At 37.5% G+C, this 20,941-nt stretch overlaps 1 protein-coding gene across 7 annotated transcripts in view; it reads right to left on the reverse strand.

Annotated features, from left to right (window-relative positions):
* Nucleotides 1–20,941, reverse strand: part of WWC3 (WWC family member 3) — a 106,135-nt gene that overhangs the window by 52,001 nt on the left and 33,193 nt on the right. For all 7 annotated transcript variants that reach the window (XM_064500470.1, XM_064500459.1, XM_026117051.2 and 4 more), the window contains exons 2-5: nt 14,709–14,818; nt 9,755–9,958; nt 6,887–6,963; nt 3,561–3,640 (exon numbers count right to left, since the gene is read on the reverse strand). In XM_064500470.1, coding sequence (XP_064356540.1) covers nt 3,561–3,640; nt 6,887–6,963; nt 9,755–9,958; nt 14,709–14,818 — 471 coding nt within the window. The remainder of the gene's footprint in view (nt 1–3,560; nt 3,641–6,886; nt 6,964–9,754; nt 9,959–14,708; nt 14,819–20,941) is intronic.

The following is a 20,941-nucleotide window of genomic DNA, read 5'->3' on the forward strand; positions in this document are numbered from 1 at the left end:
GCTGGCCAAGTTTCCGTTTCCTTTGCTGTTAAATGCCTTCTTCCTCCAAAACTCCTGCCTGCGAGCAAAAGTCTCACTGAAAGCACAGGAGAGAAGGAACTGCTCCTTGCTCTCCATCCCAGCAAGGTCTTTTCATTCCAGGAAACGCTCATCTGTGACCCCCTGAGGCCACTGGACATCCACAGGATCAGCTGCGTGTTGGAGCCAAGGAGCTTGCGTAGCTTGAAGACCACTAAAAGTGGTTGCAGGACATGGGATCTTTGTACACGTTAATTGCCATGCTCTCAAAAGTCTCTAGCGGGCAAAGTCAGACCATACTGTTCATGGGCTTATCGCAGATTTGCCAAATTTGCATGGCATTGTAGAAAATATGACCCTGACAAAAACCTGCAGTACTACAAAATTTGAAATTCTGACTGTTCTGGAGTTGCAGAGCTATTAGAAACACGCCATCCTCCCTCCCTCCAAAAAACCCCATTTGTCTATTTTTTTTCCCTCAAAGATGGCTAAGCCCTTTTACTAAAATTAAAAGAACAGAAAACAAAACACAGTCCAAGGCAGACACTGTATGTGGAAAATTTCAATGCAAAAGATTTACATTTAGCAAGGCGTAAGAGTCTGAGAGCAACATAAAATAATGGAAATACTGAGCAAGCTAACCACCCTCAAAGTAAAATTTGTCTCTTGTCTGAGGACTAGACCCAGCAGAGGTTTAATACTGAGTTGCATGGCAGCAGCTTCTGATACCTGCTCATCACGCTAGTCTGTTCAGAGTTTAAAAGCAAACATGCAGCCAGAGGTAAAGCCGAAAGCGTGACAACTCCTAATATTGTTTTTGGCATATGTTTAAAATAAAGGGAAGAACATGGCTTTAAAACAGCTGAACAGGATGCATGCCATTTTCAATTTGGCAGTTCCTTGAAGACTGCAGTCAATAAATAATTTCAACAAAGGACAAGACAGAAGAAATTACACAGACCAAAAATTTAGAAAAGGTAACAAAAGGGGAGAATGCCCAAGATGTAGGAATCTTGAGGCAAATTGGAATTTTTGTTTTAAAGCAAGAGCAATGCGTATCTATGAGTTTATTTTCAGATAACACTCTTGCTTTGTGGACAGATAGATCAAAGTCAAATACTTCAGCTTAGGTATTTCACTTGAGCGACCCTTTTCTCCTGGCAAATAAGAGGCTTGGGGGGAGAATGCTCAGGGACAACCTAGAGCAAAGTTAGGCTTTTCCTGGGACTTGCCTGCTCACAAAGTCTGTCTCTCTCTCTGCTGACTACATAAGAAGCCTACAGAAACTTCCCTCCTCAGTTCTTAGGCAGCGTGAGTACTCTCCAAACTGGCTCACTTCTGACTAGAAGGAAAATATTTGGAAGAAAGCACATATCTTACCAGAAAGGCGATTAAAAAATTACTTAAAAAAAAAAAAAAAACAAAAAAAAGAATATCAACCCTCTGGCTCACAACTCAGAAAGTCACTACAGAGAGCAGAGCTCAGCAACGCACAAATACTAACAAAAAAACCCTCATTGCAATACCAGATAATGCACTGGCAAAACATATCACTAGCTTCAACAAACAACAGTGAATGTCACCCAGTACACCAACAGGACAGACAGTGATTGTAGCAACAGCAGCAACAAACAGCACCAAAGCACAGAATTATTATTCTTAAATCTCTAAACTTAGACTAACCGCCGCCCAGTCAGATACACAGGGCTCACTTTAACAAAATTCTCTCTTGAATGTCTCTCCTATACCTCCATTCTTGAGTATGGGCAACTTAATTTGGGCTAAAGTCCAAGACAAATATTTATATCCATAATCATCTGCAGACTTTATTTTTCAGCAAGTTACACTACTTTGCTGGAGTATCTTAAATTGATTATATTAATTAAAATGACCTGAAGTTTTAAGTGGCCTTCAAATACTTTCTTTTTCCTATTCAAGCAGTTAGACCTTGAATAAAAAAACTGAACTTATCCTTAAAGAACCCGATAAGCAGGAGGAAAGGAAAACAAAAGGAAGTAGAAAAGGCAGGGAATGGTGCATCTTACTCAGTTAAAGAAATTAATATGATTAAAAATGTAAGAGAAAATCACTTTTGTTCTGTTACTGCTTACTAAGTTAGACTACTATCCTAAAATACTGACTGTACTTAAAATATTTGCTGTTTTAATATACTGAACACTTTGTATCATAAATTTTCAATTAATAACATACATTCACAATTACCCTGTATCTAACTGTAAATGTTTTGTGTAGTCAATGAAAATATATTTATACCTGAGATTGATTAGCTTATATCTACCAATGAAGTATTTTCAACCAGCAAGTTTTTCTTCTTAAACTTTTAAAATGTGTTATAAAACAAAATAACCTTACCAGGTTTAAAAAGAATTGATACCAAATGCATAGGATATTCCCTCTCCTTTAAAAGAAAAAATCCAAGTATCTTCCTTTATATGGTTTTGTTAATGTATGCTATGTTTAGTTAATTCAAAGTTGGAAAATAAAGAACCGAATCACTCTGGCGTTCCTGGAATTTTGCCAAGATGCCTCAAATGAAACAGTGTGCCCATGTTTTGCCGCACCAATGCAATAAATCCAAGGCTTCAAAATATTCTCACAGATACTGTGCTTATGCTGCAAAAGGCACTAGACATGCAACAGCTCCAACATCTTCAGGAAATGCCTATATGAGGCACTTTGTTTGCATGAGTGCTGCAGAAATGGCCAAGATTTCTAGATCGCATATTCAGGGTGAATCCATGAGTTGTTGAACATATGGTCTAGCCTCTGAGCCTATTCGACAGTTCAGGGGGTCACAACAACCTATGTCTACCTGTGATCCTTTCCAAAGCCTGGCAACATCTGCCCCTATCACACCATTCTTCCAGCGTGGTGCGCTACGTGTGTAGATGACTGTGCAGGGCACAGGTGCAGGTCAGGGCACCAGCTGTCTCATAGCTCTGGGAATAGCAGCAAGCTGCCCTGAGCTACCTTTTCTCCCAAGGAGGAGCCAGGAGTCACATTTATGTTCAGTCATTCTGCACACATGCAATAAATCACAAAGCACCAGACCTACTGCACATGCACAAATCAACTACATGGTGCAGAAGTAGGAGGCCATGAGGTTAAAGGAGAAAGTGGTGCTGTGGTATCCAGCTGTCCTCCCAGGAGAAATACTCTGCCCAGTCAGAAAACCTAGGTACACAGAAACCTAGGTTCACAGAAAAATTACTTTATTGCAGGGCAGTTCCAGCTGTGCTCCAGATACTGGATATCTTCGGAAAATATTTGGGAAATACTTTAAAAATCAGATTCCACCTGGACACAATTTCCAAAGGATCTATGAAGTCATCATTCCATTTAATTCTGTCCAATCCTGCTTCCACTATACTGTTCTCACCTTGCAGCGCTATCACAGCAGGAGCTCTGAAGCAAAACAATTAAAAGAGGTTTCAACCTTTTTTAATATTTAACTAGGAAAGTCGTTCCAAGAAGAATAAAGGAAAGAAAAAAAATCATCTTCTCACAAACCCTTAACTTACTCTTGCAGAGTCTCCACTCCTTTCTCCTTGTACTGGAGCTCTTGCTTCATCTGTGCCAGCTCTCGTTTTAGCCTGGAAAGCTAAATATAACAAAATAGTTTAGAGTAATAATATGTTACAGAAAGTTTCATTAAAAAAATGCTATTCAAATACAAAACCTTACATTAATTGGATAATTCTGAAAATTAGAAGTGATAATCTAAGTGTTTTTTCCTGTGCTTTAAAACTTGTATTAAAATAACAGAACACTTTCTGTGATATCGTAATACCTAATCAAAAAAATGGTCACAACATTCCACTTTCAAAGTATCAATTTCTTCTTCTATTCTATTGCTTTTCTATCTACAATAGCTTATGCTAACAGCTAGAAAGCTTCGATCCATATAATTTTTCTTCTCCCCTTGCTAGGCAGACACCTCTCAGCTGTCTTTAACTCTTCAGCCAGCTTTAAAAAAAAAAAAAAAAAAATTCAATACTGTTAATTTTTCAGTTTGGGAAAACAAAATCACTGGCAACAGAAATGGCCTCGTTCGAGCCTGATTTCCTACATTTTTTTTTTCATATTATCTATCTCTCCCTCTATTCCGCCCCAGTTACCTTGAGCCAACTAGTCAACATAAATCCAAAATGACAAAGGAGCAAAGTCTGTCTCCCTCTTTCCCTCCCTTTCCCCCTCCCTCTCTCTATATACGTATATCTGTGATTTTATGAAAAAAGTCCCTTGGGTAGGTTAGGCACATCTTAGAACAGCACATTAAGCACCAAGAATGATCTGCAAAGAAATAGCTTCTTGCTTTCCAAAACTGGCAGATAACTGAGCGTACTGGGGGAGGAAGATTCAAAAGGACTAAAGTTGAATGGAGGAAACAGAGGTGTTGCAATGTAGGGCTATGGGACATAAGGCATAACTGAGAGTCCAAAGATGAGATCTTGATGGTTAATTGAATTTTTGAGGTGGAAGCAGCAAATCAACACAGAAGACAAGGCTATGAGGGAATGGGAAACCAGGCTGCATCAGTTGCACTGCCATCAGAACAATTTGTAATTTTTGTATTATTACACTTTCACAAGTGTAAAGTAGAACTTCATCAACATTGGTCACAATTACCCAAATGATTGTCTATATCGTGATACAAAAGTCCTCCAGCTATTCATTCCAATGACCCAAAAAATCTTGTCCATGTCTAGGGTAATTTAAAATATTAAGTTTTATTATCCTAAAATTCCCTCTTTTATTCAATAATAATTTTCCATAATTGTAAAACAAAACCAAACCAAACCACAGACTGTTGATGGTAAATTTATCTTTGTATAGCTGCTTTAATTTTGTAAAGCTTTGTTTTAGTCTGGTAATAGTAACAGCAATTTATGCAGTCAGTGTGCATTGCCACAGCTGGAGGGGGCGGAGTGGGAAGGCAGAAGAAAAGCCCTCTTCTCTCAAGCTATCAGATTGACAAATTTTCTAAAATTTACCCAGAATGCTCTCGACTTCCACATGTATACCAATAAACAACAAAAGAACTCCTGCTATTTCCATCTCAGCCCTCCCCCCACAAAAGACGAGGAAAAGAAATCCCTAGTGGTACATGCAGCTGCGTGCTACAGGCTGACATTAACTTGGTCAGCTTCTACTCTAACAGCAAGGAGCTTCGCAGCAGTTGACGGGCTCTGAACCAGGACGGCCACAGCCCCCCATCGCACTTGGCGCTTGCTCACCCCTTCTCAGCACCCACTGCACCGGCCCCCAAACACTGTCTGCTTCTTTACTCACTCACCTCCCGACATATCAGCTAACGGTTCACAGCCTGGAGTAAATCGAAATTACTGTGAGCTGTGAACCAGCAACGTTTTCCTGACAGCTAGGGTATATCTGTTGAATTTGGGCTAAAATGGCTATACGGATTCCACACAGTTCAAAGTACAACGAAATCTCATGGGCCCACAAGGCACCCCAGACCACCCAGGCATAGCAGGAAGCATGCAGGAGCTACACCATCCAAGAAATTCCTATATCCTCACCAATTTTTTCAACACTCATTAAAAGCGGTATGAAAAAATGCATCACTAGTACCACGCATACAAACACTTTATATCATACATTTTATTGTATTACCCGTAACAACTCAATGCATATGCACACATTCAGTTGAACAGGTTATCCTATGCACTTTGAAGATCATCTTGTTGTAAGACACAGGAACAGAGAGAAACAGTCTTAAAGACATTGTTTATTTTCTTTAAATATTATTTAAATAAATAAAGCTTATTTTCTTGCTTAGAATATGCTGACATTCAGAGTATGTAAAACAAGCAAACACTAGTCAGCATGTAGTAAACATATACAGATAGAATAAATGCCTTTGAAGGGTGGTGAACAGGATTTATTTTCAGAGGCACTCGTGAAAAAGTGGTCACCACAACAAAAACAGAACACTACCCTGCAAAGGTAAGTATTTTCATTTACTTTGCCATTTCAGTGCCTGGCATGCTAACCCCCATTTTATCCATTAATAAAGAGAAACATGCAACTTCGAAACAGGTTATAGAGCTAAATATTATAAAATGCTTTTTATAGCTGTTGACAGCTACAACATCAATTTGTTACAAACATGCAAACCTTTACTCTTCATTAAAGCAGCATGGGACAAATTCAAGAAGTCAACTACACTTCTTCCTTCAGCCAAACAGTAACAAAAGCATGGTTCTAATCCAAAAAATGATTTTATAAAAACAGCACTTTTATCACAGCTTCATTCTATACTTGTATTTCGAACTGCATATCATTATCAGAACACCTGCACAGGTTTTTTTGCATTCTCTACAGAACAGCTCTGGACAAATTAGCGAAAAAGTCCTATTTGGCCAACACGTCTTCTGAATTGTTAACTGACTTCCAAACAAAGGGCCAAATCTGCTCCAGTTACATCCACTGAAATGGGTAAATGGAAAAATACGAAGGCAGTGGGATTAAACTGCAGTCAAGCGAGAAAGAATTTGGCTGCAGAGTATTTACTACTTGTGGCAGTTTGCATAATATAAGTAATTTTTGAAACCCTGGCCAAGTTTACCTCTCCAACATGCATGACAAAAGTCTTTACACTTCTAACATGGAAAAAGCATTACTTTGCAAGTCATAGAAATGCAATAAATATAGACTCACTTTAATGGAACAATAACTCAGAGTAGAAATGCATTTTTTTATTTTATTTTCGAAAATGCAGGCAGCACCCAATGTAAATAGAAAGGAAAAGCAAAAGCACGTAGTCCCCCCCTTCCTTCCCCCTCTGCAATTTATATTTCTACAAAATTAAAAAAAGATTACTTACTCTGTCACGACGGCTGGCTATTTCTGCTTTAATCTGATATGGGTCATACTTGGTATTAGCTGAAAATCCAGAGAATGCTAAACAGATGGAAAACAGTATTTTACATTATTATTTCCCTCTTTAACACACTTGTTAAGATGTGGCACTATTTAGCAGACCATTGCATTCATTCTTTATGTTACAAGTCACTGAGTTTTAAAATAATCCTCTGTGCTAAAGTGCAACTGAAGAATTATCTTTGGTCTACCTGAAAAAAAATTTTTGTCCTGAACAAAAAAATAAAAGTGTGCATAGCAGCACTACATACTGCTTAAAAGCAGCTAGCTTTCATGAAAGGATGGTGGCATTTACATGTAATTTGTGTAACTAACAATTGCTAATTGCTTTCTAAGTACATTCACATAACGGCATGAGAGGGACTAAAGTAACAAAACTATTGTCAGAACAAATTTCAGTCAGCCAGAGAGGAAAGCTGTCTCCTAAAGCTACAGTGTGGGGAACAGACATTCAGATTAATCTCTGGCAAGTGATCTTTTAATGCAGCGTATCTAGAGTCAGGCAATGATTTCAAGCTGTGCTATTGCAAGCAAAAGCCTAGAAAGATGAAGTAAGGTCCTAGAGGCTAGGCTGGACGAGACCAACCACGATTTATTGAGGGAAGAGATTTATGTCAGCATCAGCCCACTGAAAAATGCCTAATACACAAGGGAATTGGGTTGTGCTCTTAGACCTACCATCCTGTGGTAAAACTGATGCCTGCTGCTTTGAAATCCATCTCCACATCTGCACTTTGTGCAGCCTCCAGCTCTCAGAAGAACACTACAACGCCAAGGTCATGTGAAGCATGCAGAAACTTGCCAAAATCAGTAGTCATGCCTGGACCAGTTCTCTAAATTCAGAATTTTCTAAGGGTTTTTTTTCTTTTTTTCTTTTTTTTTTTTTCTTTTTTACAGTGCTGATCACAACTGAGTCACAAAACTGCTTCATGGGCACCTCCCTGCCAACCCACGGTCACTGATCTCATCCCTCCTCCCACTCACAAACACACTACACTGACTCAACAACGGCACCCACAAACAGAGGGGGAGGAAAACATTTTGTGCACTTCTCTTTCTTTTATTGCAACAGATTGAAACAAGTGGCATGGAGGGGGGAACATTGGCAATATGAGCACCTAACTTTGGTCATATATTCGTGCCTGCATTAGGAGCCTAAAAAACAAAAAAATGGGAAAGCAAGCATCTGAGAGGAGTGGTAAGAAGATTGAGAACCATAGAAGTCAGCTAACAAAGTGCTTGCATCTGTGCTACAGATAACATCCCAGCTTTTCACTGTCTGTCTTATTTTGTTGTTGCTACAAGCAACTTGTTTATCTATGTATTATAAAAATAATAAAAAAGGTTGTATTTCTCCCACACTTTCTCTTCTTCAGTAAGAGTTTCTTTCTATATATTCACTTAAAGGAATTCAACAAAGCAATCCCACAGAACTACTGGGAATTTTGAAAAAAAACAACAACTCCCCAAAAAAACAGAAAAATATTTTACTAATTTTAGATTTAATAAATTTAGATATATTTAGATTTAATAATCTAAAAAATATTGGTGACACTATCTTGCTTTTCCCACACATTTCAAGTCTTTAAAGCAGTAATTAAAAAGTCTTTAAACAATAATTTCTTTAAAAATATTCTTAAAACATTCTCATTAAAAAAATCACAGCTAGATATGTATTTTAAATTAAATACAAGGATGGCATAATTCAAGTTCAGCAGTAAGAGAAGAACATTTGGGCAAGGCCATCTGGGACATCCCAGGCCTAGAAAACTTCTTTTATTCAGGGTTTTGGCATACAAATGAATTATCTTGGATTAATAAATAACAGTAACAGTAGCTAAACAGTAGTCTCAGGTGCCTGCTTTGACAACCTCATGGTCTGGTTTCTTACACTTTTTCAGAGAGAGCTAAGTGAAAGTCCACATATTTATCAAGTACTTGGTATTTACCAGAAAACACTACACTTCAACAATGCCTATAGACACAACCACTAAAAATCCACCAATGCAATGAAACTCCACTATTTTTCAAAGTGGTAGGTGGGTATATCTATGTGATACACTTCTCCTTTGAACTAGACTCTTTTGACTCTTCAGGAAAGACACCTTTTCCCATTGTACTTAACCAGCCAACAGCCATGACAACAATGTGGCAACTTCAGATTTTAGAAAAAGTGTATTATCTACTCCAAACTACCTTAGACATCTGAAGAATAAAAATAGTAGGAAATCGAGGCATCATGACCTAGACTACCCTAGCCTTAGGGTCAGATGTTGGCATTCAAGAACCTACACTAATGGTGCACTGAGGAAGTACCATTCCCTCCTTCTGTCAAAGGAGTCTCCCCATGTAATAGCTGCTCTAATGCTGGTTATGCCAGAGGTACTCTGGATGATGATGCCTTGTACCCACTTTTGTAAAGTAGATACATTGCCAAGTATGTGCAGGAGGCTTCCCCTAAGCTGGCCCCAGTGGCCAGGGTGGAATAGTCTATAAATTTAGGAGTACAAGTGGCTGGCCCAGCAACATTCAGTCTTTGTCTTGCCTTGCGCAAAGCATCGCCATGGCTGGCTCCGATATGGCTAGAGACGCTAGCTGGGGTATATCCCTGCTTAACACTAAAAAGGCATATTCTACTAGTGATGACAGGAAACAGAAGTCCTTCAATAGCAGAGGTAGCACCTCACTTCTGGTTTCAGGGTCTTCGAGCAGAGGAAATGAGAGAGAGTGATGAAAACACACTTCAAACTCTTTCTTATAGCACATGCTGGGGAGGCAGGCAGGGAAGGCAAGAAAATACTAGCAAACTCACAGCTGGCAAAGGAACGGTTGTCATCCTCACACATTTTGTGCAATTGCTGGTATTCTTCTTGGGCTAGTTCAAACCGCTGCTGCTTTATTTGGTAAATCTCTTTCTTGGCATTGAGTGCCTCCTGGGCAACTATTAAATACTCCTTTAGCATGCGTTCCTGCTCTCTTCTCCATTGCTCCCTTGGGTCCTCAATTTGTGTGAGCTCTGAGGACAGAAACATAAAAAACTCATAAGACATCTTGTCCCACAGACTACAGATTATTTTGTCAAAGTCTGTTTTACAGTTCTACATTACTGCTTAATAAATGAGTGAGATGCTCAAAAATTTAGATGTAATGTCTCTAAACAACTAGTTTGCCTAACACTACAGCACTCAATATCACTCCCGGACAAGCCTGGACAAGGGTAGGGAGGATGCAGAGTGGAGGAATAGGAAAAGGCCTTCTAAATATAAAGGCATTTTTATTCTTTCTCACAAACTAGAGTAAACCAAAAGAAAGCACCTATGCTTCCCTAATAGCAAACTTGTACATTCTGAGGAACTCTCTGAAAACCCTGAAGCAGGAAGGAGAGCAAAAAGTACCTTAATGTTTAACCCAAAACTCTACAGACAGCAGGAACAACCTAAAGATACTATATACAATTTCACAAGTATAACACTGCAAACCGTTAGAGGTGTTATCTCTAGACCTGCTTAAACAAGAAGAATGAAGTTTGTCAACATAAAAGTCAGCATTTCAATCCCAAATTCAGAAAACACTGTTTCCTCCTCCCCCCCAACTTAAAAAATACTCTCTTGCTTTCCCTTTCAGTGTTTTGGACACTTTGTATACAAACACAAATCAAAAACAGGCTTCCAGTACAAAATCCTTCCTGTATATAACAATTTACAAAGCTATTATTTTAAAGCAATTCTTTTGGAGTTGCAAAGATATTGGAAGGAAACATGCATTAAAATCCTGAAAAATTATTAGTTTTTGTTTTCTGTTCATGGTGATACTCAAGATAGAAAATATGTTTTACACAATGACATTCGTGTAATGTCTCATATTTAAGCAAATGTCAGTTTCTGGTGGTTGTGGCTCTACTGGCAAGAAGTCACTGCAAATGCAATGTTACTGTTCAAAGCAGTGGCAGAACCTGCAGCACAGTCGGGAGGTAAATACCTAATCATTTTTTCCAAACCTTGTTTCTCACAAGAGAGATGAAGCCAATTATGTTTAATATTAATAATCTTGCATTGCTAATTCCATATGCTAGTGTTTGTTTATGATGAAACAAAAAACTGTAAAAGATTGAGCCCAAGAAATTAGGAACTCTAATGGTGTCTAGGTCACATTAGCAGCTCTACCATTTGAGAACTGTTTGAAAAGTAGACATACAAAGAAAAACATTAACTTCATCTATGAACAGTGCTTCCAGCAGATTTGTATATTATGTCCCTAATAACCCTTTCCCTCAACCATTGTAACTCTTCCCTTCCCACAACCGCTCACACGGCAAGATCCTGAAGATCCTGCCTAAGATTCTGTGATTTCTCCAGAATATTCCCCATGTCCCAGGGCCCTGGGTTCCTGGCAGCACCTTCAGTCTCCAAAACATCTCGGCTCAGTGTGCCTTGACTACCTCTGCAGCTCAGGACAGGACGTGCTGTGGCTTGTTGCCATCTCCATAAATGCTTATGGTCCCAGTGTCTGCATGCAGGCCAAGCAGAAGAACAAACTGCTGAGTTCACACTGCAGCCCCTCCTTTAGTGAGGGCAATATAATTTGCAACACTCTGCAGCATCTGGCCTTCAGTTTTCCTGAAATTTGTGTGAGTTTAATATTCCTGAAACAGCTATTCCCCCACGGAAACCAGGTAGAAATTAATAAATATTTATGAGACAGAAAAGCACATCACAGTAAGTGGCCCTTCAGGAACACAAAATCAATAATTCTAATCTCAGTAATCAACCAAGGCTAAATATTATGTCAGATCACACATTAAGCTTCTGAGGTGGCAAAGCACTGCATCATTTATCAAACGATTCCCGGAGCTTTCTCAAAAGCTAGCAGCATTCTTTCGAGACAGATAAACTTCTTTAGTACAGTAGTGATGTTTTCTTGTTTTATGAGCATGGAGACTTCACTTTGCCCTGGATTTCTACACAAGTTTGCCATGTAACAACTGAAACTAAAGCCAAATCGGAGGATAATTTCCTTAGTTGCTTTATAACCAATTAAAAAAAAATAAAAATCCTAGAGTAATTAAAGAATGGCCACAGACAAATGCAGAGAATATATTATTCCCCCACTGGGGAATGCCCAACTGGCTCAAGGAGACTTCAAAGGCTCTCAAGACTCTGAGGAGGAGGGAAAGCAATTCTGTGGCTGGCAGCCGCCAAAGGTTTTTAAGTAATGGCTGGATGGGAGCCAAGAGCAGCTTAGTAAGGGTGTCAACATTAAGTACAGCATTTACAGGACAAGATGGAGATCAGGGGTGGAAGCACCACTGAGATTTACACCAGATTCTGTTCCTGGGGTGTTTCAATATAACGGGAAAGTTACTGGCTGGAAATCTTTTTATCATCTTCTGTGTAAACAAACAAGGCAAGAGGCTTGGAAAAATGAGATGTATTACTGTTTTCTCTTAAAAGTTGTAAGGGCAGAAAGTGGAGAAAATGCACTAAGTGTGAGAGGTCTCTGATGAGCACAAGTTCAAAAAGATCTCTTTGTATCATCTCCTGCATTTTCTAACAACGTTTCTTGAAACCAAGGCACTTCTAACTGTTTTGTCCATTAATACAACGCTCCAACGCTGCATAAGGCATCTGAACTGGTCTGCCACTTACCTGTCACCATTTCATGATACGTATGATTATCCACTCATTAGTTCTCTCTTCTATAAGAAGGTTAATGTAGTCTTTATTTGTACCTTGGACACTCACAGTTTAAAAATGTATCAAGTATCCTCCTAATTGTTCGAACAATGATTACCCAGCTATAATATCAACTCCTTCTTCCCAGTGAATATATGCTTGTACACACAAGCACTGTATTAGCCTAAGGGTGACAAACTCATTTTGCTGTGACAGCTGAATTACTGTTCAGGATAATATCTGTGGGCTGCAAGTAATTAGTTATCATGAAAGAGACAAATTTTGCAACCTTATTAATTGCAGAATGATCCCATTCACTCAGTTCAGCGCTGCCCATACAAAGCTTCCGTCTCTTATTCATATATTACCTCTGCTTAATTTCTAATAGCATTAGCTTGACTTTCCCACACCTATTCCTATGAATCTTCTTCTACCCCTTCCCACTCAGCATTTCGGAATTTTATTGCTCTCTTCAAGGACTCTCTTCAACAATTTTGCTCTCAATTGCACAGAAAAAACGTAAACCAGATCTGACGTGCCTACAGTGATTAATATCCTTACTGTAAGTTTGAACTTGATGTCTGTGGTAAAATAGCTAATAACAAAGGTTGAAAAGCAACATGAAGAGATTTCTTCAGCATGTAATTGTGACTGTTATTTCTAACAAAGAATGGCTACTGATAGGATGCTTCATTAGCCCTTTTAGTCAAAGCATTGCAATGTTCTGTCCACTACTTACAGGAACCCCTAAAGCCTCTTTCAAAGTTTAAAAACAAAAAAGAAAAAAAATCAAAGGAGTTGCCAATGTCCTGATTTTTTTTTTTATAAGTATACTCATGCACATATGGATACATTTGTGTGCATGTACTACACTACCATACTCTGATGTAAAACTCATTTTTTTTTAATTAAACCAGCATTAACTAAAGAATTCTTGCCAGTTTAAATGACAATCATTAAATGACCATTTTCTAAACAGAAATATTGTAAGCATTACCTAACAATGTGTATTTATTGCCTTTCTATTGTCTAGGCTGTCTATCTTGCAATCAGTGTATTAACAGCTCTTTAACAAAAATCACTAATTAAATAATAAACCTTAATTTCAAAACAAAAAGTGCCTCTGTGGGTCAAACAATATCATGGGAATGTTTGTTATTCTGGTTTCTTTTTTTTTAATAAGTAATTGTGAAACCACAATACATAAGTAATTCCAATGACGGCAGGGAGCCAAAACTATTTCTACACTTTTATTTTATAATTGACTAGATTTCAAGTAGATAGTACTAAAGTTGTTTTTGCAGTTTATACTACTTACCACTGCTGTGATAGCTCATATAACTACTTTCTTCTTTTCTCCCTCTCAGCTAACTGCCAATTCCCACAATATTGAAAACATTCACTTGTTAGTGATAAGAAGCCTAATGATGGCAACCCAACAGTAACAGCAACAGTAGTACAAAGCTGTAAAGATAAAACAGACTACTTTAAAAGTAGAACTGGAGAATGTGCCAGACACTGGAGATACCAAGCTCAGCAATGGTCCAAAAAGGAAAAATAATGGAAATCTTTCCTTCTTAGTTTCAAAAAGGGTCATCTGTTGGTCTTTTTACTTTACTTTGTACTATATTAAAGCACAAAGGATGCAATACTTAAGAGAGACTATCCTATCTCTTATTTAATTTATAGCACTTTTAATTAAAAATCAACACTTTTCTCCCAGAATGTATTTTGTTTTTCAAGACATATGAGTAAACTATGAATCACTGGAAAGGCAGGAAACAGAAAAGTGTAGTATAAAAATCTTATCGTTTGATGCATGATAAAACGCAATAACAAAATTACTGATATTCCACAGGATGACTTAACAAAACAATAATGACTTTATACACTGTATCTCATACATTTTAAAATTCTTTACAAAGAGAGGAAGGGTATTGTCCGCATTTGAAAGATAAGGAAGCAGATACTGGAAGAAATGACTGGCAAACATTATCTCATTGTAATACGAAGCTCGTAAATGTTATCAGAAACAAAGTTAGTGCCATCAGTTAACAACAGCTTGCTAGTATTCCTAAAAATAATCATACTCACGATTTATGTGGTCCATGTAATAAACGCCAATCTGTTGATCGTAAACAGTTTCCCATCCTAAAGGAAGCTCATCACCAACACAGTCAGCAAATGTCAATGGCTTTGTAATCCTGTAAAAATAGAAATAATGAAAATAAATACAGAAGGTGTGCAGTTTATAGTGCAATAAACGTTATAATATGTTTTGAAGGTACCTCCATGATTTGATCATAAAATAGCTATGCTGCTTAGGAATGTGCTAATAATTACAAACTTAGAGTTTCAAAATAGAATTTCATTTAAGTATGCTGACAGATACTCCCCAAACAGGTAAGACAAGCTTCTTCCTTTAAGTTTCTATGTTTAACAATTTAATTATGATGGCATGCAGTCCTCCCAGTTTTTCTCCCATATTGCAAAGAACACAAAAGTGAAGCTGGAGTTCAGCACTGCTCATAATTACTAAAAGTTTTATAGGTTTTAACTTCTTTAAGGTATCAAAGATGTATAACCATTTGTCCCTACAAACACAAACAGAAAAATAGTACTGTATAATAGATTTCTCCTCTTTTCAATTACACATGCCCAACTATTAATAATATGCTATCAGTTCAGACCCATCCAAATTAGTTGCTCTCCTCCAAAAAAGGAGAGAGACAACCAAAGGTGTCTATAGCATTCTGAACTCCATCAGAGCAGAAACAATAACTAATGACGGTATTAACTAGAAGCTCAAAATATCACACCCCTTGCTGAGCAAATTCTTGATAGGCCAGTGGTAACAGAAATCCACAACAGCAATTCTAACACTTAGAGGAATACTGGATATATTGGGTTATAAATTCTACAGACAGACTCTACACTGAAATTGTTCTGGAACATCAAGGTATATACAAAACTAGAAAGAACAAGTGATTTAAATAAAAATTCTCAACATTTCAGTTGAATCATGTCTACTTCCCAAAGCATCATTTCAGTTGTCACTTAATCTCTAAAACAATGTATTTCTCTAAAAGTGACTACAGAAGTCCTTTTCAGAAAAGTTATTTATATAATCATTTCAATAATAAATGGGATACAGATATACTTCTAGCATTTATTTGTAACCTAGAATGATGACAGCTTTTCAAAGATTAAATACATGCATTAATTTAGAGACTGACTTTAACTGAGCATAATCTGAATATCACATAACAGTACTGGCATAAAATGGAAGTTCTGTTCACATATTATAACACCCAGTTAAGGTTTCCTACAGCCAGAATTTGGATTATCCTTTGGAACTATACAGATCATTGGAACTGGTATTTGCATCTCATCTCATAATATCAGGACAAATCAGTAACTTTGTTTGAACAAGAACATGTCCTCCTCCCACCCCAAAATAAAACCAACTGCAAGAATACAATTCTAAAAACTTCAAGTGATGGAAATACTACTATGACTATATTCTAGCTACTCCAAGAGTCCAGTAAGCATTCAAAACATGTATCATTATCTGTTTACCTTAGTGTTTTATAGTTCTAATCACTGAACCTTTTAAACATCTACAACTAGATTTAAAAGCCCTGATCCATCAGATATGTTCTGGGATAAAACTACTCAGCCACCACCTATCATGTTTTTAAAGAACTGCTAAACCGCTCATTGGCTCTGAATCTTAAACTGTTCTTCTGAATCCTACTTATCTTTCCAAACTTTTCAACAGATTTTGCTGTGCTTCAGGCTCATCCATTGAAGAAAAGGCAGAAAAATGTGGCCCATGAAGTTATGTACATGTTTATAATGTTCATTTTCATAGTATATGGAATATGTATACATTAAAAAAAAAAAAAAAAAAAAACAGCTGCACACATGTACTGTTCCTTTTTTCATCGGTGTGGAAGCAAGACCACTGTGGCAATGGCACATACTATGGATATGCTACAAAGAAAACATACCCCTCTAAATGAGCATTCCCATCACTAACAAAAAGCATAAATCTTCAAAGATGGGAAATGGAAAAAAATGTATTTACCTGCCTTCTAAAAACTAATTTAGTATTCTTCAGATTCTAATGCTCATTAAAGCTAGCTTTACTAGAATCAAGAGTTTGTCTTCACTCTTACACTGCTGTAGTGTTTTCAGCAGCTTTGCACAATAGCCAAGTGGTGTACAATGAGAACAACTGTTTTCTTTTACTGTTAGTAAGATATAAAAATGAATTTCAGTTTCTTGAAAGCAAATGTTTATTTTCTGAATATGCTGGAGCTATAATCCATATGTATCCCTCATTAAAATTATGATAACACTGCATTCAATTAAAGGTGATATCTTCCTTATATCGGAGGGGAAAGATGGTAAGAAACTTCATGAACTTTAGGATCTATAAAGGTAAAGTTATTTAGATGAAATATAGAGCTTAATCATACTATGCTATAGATTCTTAAACATTCATAAGCAGTTTAATAAAATGAAGATGTACATGAATCTGTGCAACATAATTTAAAGTAAAAGTTTTCTATTACTGACAAATACGTATTTTGTTTCATGCAGAACTAGCCACATATACCAAAAGCTGCTGTATTCAAGAAAGAAACTGTTACTCCAGATTGACATATACATTCTTTTGGGAATTCATCTAGTAATTTGGTGGACCAAATATTGCCAAAATAGTTCTGATCTCCCTGGAATTCAGTCAAAATATCAAAATATTAAAAATACAACGCACCGCTTTTTTTTCTTTTTTTTAAACTGGAATGCTTTTGTTCTGAAGATATCACGTTTACAATTTCACAAAGTAGTCTAGACATTGGTTCTTAAATTACCACACTATAAACAAGATTTTCTTTGGAATGAGTTTTGAGACATGCTTGCCTGTTATATAAACACACCCGCACCCTTTATTCATAAATAAAACCTACACGGGATGCTCTAACCTTTCATGCTACAAGAACCTTAATTCAACATTCTCCATGATCCCACCACTGCTCAGAATTCCAGGAGAAGTCAATGCTCATTTTCTAGAAAAGGGAGACTAAAGAAAGTCAACGCATCTGGTGTAACAGTTTTCATTCTGATGTTATAAAGCACACGTGAACAGTATATAATTAATGGTTTTAAAGCAAACCTTGACAGAAAAAGAACATATAAAAAGTTTTCTTTCAGACAATCAGACTATTTACTTCATGCCACTCATTTTAAACTATATTCAATGTTGCTCCAATTTGGATTTCTTTCAGACAGAGCATAAGATTGCACTGAAGGCTCTCAGTTTAGTCATATTTACATCTACGTAGCTTAGCTCGGTTGAATGAAGATCCGTTAAGTCAAAATAAGCACAGCTTAAAATCAGAATTAAAAGTTTCTCCCTGCGTTTTGCACTGGTTTAACTAAGTCGATTGAAAAATTACATTTCTTGTTTAACCGGCACAACTCTGAACACAGTATTTTTTTTTTTGTCCAGCTAGGGAAACTAGAGGTTTCCAGAATAATAAAGAACAAGTTGTAACTGCAGATGCAGATATGGATATTGGAGGTCAGCCACAAACTACAGCACTAGACTACTGAAATTAAGTATCTCCTGGAAGTACCACTTTCCCCTCTATTTTTTTTTAATTAGCTTCAACTCTTTAAAATAGGACAGCTCTTTTTTTCTACTTCTATATAAGGAATTGCACCAGGTACAAGTACATCTGTGAAAACATCTCAGAGCATTAAAATAAAGACAGGCCAGAACAGAATCAAAATACTGCCATCTTTTATTACATAAAAAGCTAAACAAGGCTGCCCTGAACTTTTCTCCCATCTATTCGCAGTAGTAAAGAAATAAAAACAGCATTTTCTCTGTCACCAGGGATCTTCTTCGGTTCCCCACATGATATGTTAGGCATTCAGAAGAGGATTCTGCACGTGTAACTACAAACAGAATTCCTGGGGGACCGGTTTTTAACATCAACTGGTTGTGGCCACTGGACCTACAGCCCCCGTGTACGTGACAGTTGTCCAAGGTGGCCATTTTTGCATATATCCAAGTGCCTACCATAACTTCGGATTAATTGGTTAGCTGATTCTTCATTACCTTTTAAACATCTGTCCTCTCCAAAAACAACAATATTCTCCATTCATTAGACACCCATTCTTTTGTGACTTTGAAAACCTTCAAAAACAAATACCAAAACCCACAGAAAGCTTCTATAACGAAAATTCTGTAAACTAAGCTGAGAAAAAAAATCTTTGAACTCTGCCATGCTTTTTGGATCTGTCACCTCTAGCCCTACCCAAATTAAATGTTTTCATTAAAAAGAAGTGGAAGTCTGGTATTCACTGCAGTAAAACAAATATTTCTGAAAAACTAGTTTTATTAATATTTTCTTTATCAAGTATCAAACTACAAAATAAAAACAAACAGTAGAGTGTAACAGTTTGACTGAATAAGAGATAATTTTTCTCCTCTGCCTCTTTACTTATTTCATACCTTTAATTCGTTACCAATACCCAGGAGGCTTTCCTGCAGGTAACATATATTCCCAGACCTTTCTGAATATAAAACAGTTATACAAATTTCTTGAAGGCATCAGTTCATGGTGGGGAGCAGGTGGGAAGGGGAGAAGAGGGCAAAAGGAGATTACTACATACCATTTTAGATAAATTACTGCAAAACTGTTCTCAGCTTCAACAATCTTTGTTAATAAAATCTAATTTTAACTCCAAAAACATAGAAAAGCTCAACCTTTAAATGATAAGAAAACACTTCTGAATTCAGAAAGGGACATGCTTCAGCTCTCCGACTCTCCAAAATGCAGTCTGGCTGCTAGTGTGAGGTGGCAATTTCTTTGTCATGTATTTTCTAAAACTGAACTAGATCGCTAACAACGCAAGGCACCAAAAAATATTAAATAAGATCTTCACTCCTCCCTTGTCCCTCTGCCACATCAAAGGGCCCTGGGTGCTTGAAATCTCGAGGGCTAACTGAGCAAAAAAATCCCCCAGGAGAAACTAAATTATGACAAATAGAGGCTGTTTTTGCAAGATCTTGAACAGAAAAACAAGGTGTTTCCAAAGTAGAAACTCTGCAGAAAACCAGCTGTCACATCTTAGACAATATCTAGGATGATTAAATTACATCCAGTGTCACACCTTATCTTCTGAAGCGGCCCAGGATTAAGAGGAGAGTATTAACCACAAGGGCTACTACAGCTTGCTTACAGAGTATGAAAATGAGCCAGCAGGTTCTGAAGAAAAGCAGCAATTTGTATGGGAGATAGAGGGAAAGATGGAAGAACAGCAACTGTCAACAGTGCTTTTAGTTTCGTTCCTAATTTTGGAGAGGAACAACAGCAAAGGCAGAACACGTCTAATAAAAGACACTTCTCAACAAACAACCAGAAGAAGGATTCCATTAGTCTGATCTCAGTTCGATCAGCAGTCTAGCGGGCTGCCTGACAAATGTTTTTGCCTGACATATGTGAATTACAGGCTAGGAAACTGTATTAATTTATGCTACAGATCTGAAACAGACCATACAATTTAAAAACAAATAACAGTAATACTGGTAAATAATTACACTTTCTGATAGATCTAGCAATAGTCTGTTCAAAGTAAAGTACTATGCTGAGCATGCTGCTGAAGAGTCACGAGACAGGAAAAAGAGAAGGCAAAAGGAGGAATCAGGCACACATTTAAAGGCTTTTTGCCAGACATTTTTTTCTTACCATCTTTCAAACATGCACTTAAACTACAGCTGTTATCCTAAATGTTAACTTACCCCCTCGTCTAGTATTTTAGCTCTTATTTCGCCCCTTCCCACAACAAATAATTCTGAAAAGGAATGGAAGACAATTTATTTTGTTGTTTCACAAGCGACATTCACAAGAAAAGCTGTTTACAGCTAGGAGTTTTTTGGGTTTATTTGGGGTTTTTTGTTGTTGTTGTTTTGCTTTGTATTTAAAAGCTGCATTCCGTTCTTGAAGGCACCTCACTGACTCCCTTCACCTTTGCAGCTCCAGCACCTTAGCAGTACACTCCCGGGCCTGCAAGAACTTCTCTGAAGACAGAAAGCCTGCGGCCCCTCAACTGTTCAGCTGCATCCTTCCTGCAGCCTGAACACCGCCGCCCCCCCCCCCCAGCTCCTCCCAACACACTTGTCCAAAGGGAGAACAAAAGCCCCTGCCTCCTAGCAAGAGAGTAGCAACTTGGGTACACGCTCCACTGGTCTTGAAGCCATGTGCTTTCTCAACAGTTCCAAAAAATAGCCATTTACCAAATTATATCAG

The sequence above is a fragment of the Dromaius novaehollandiae genome, chromosome 1 (assembly GCF_036370855.1).
Source record: "Dromaius novaehollandiae isolate bDroNov1 chromosome 1, bDroNov1.hap1, whole genome shotgun sequence".
NCBI lineage: Eukaryota > Metazoa > Chordata > Aves > Casuariiformes > Dromaiidae > Dromaius > Dromaius novaehollandiae.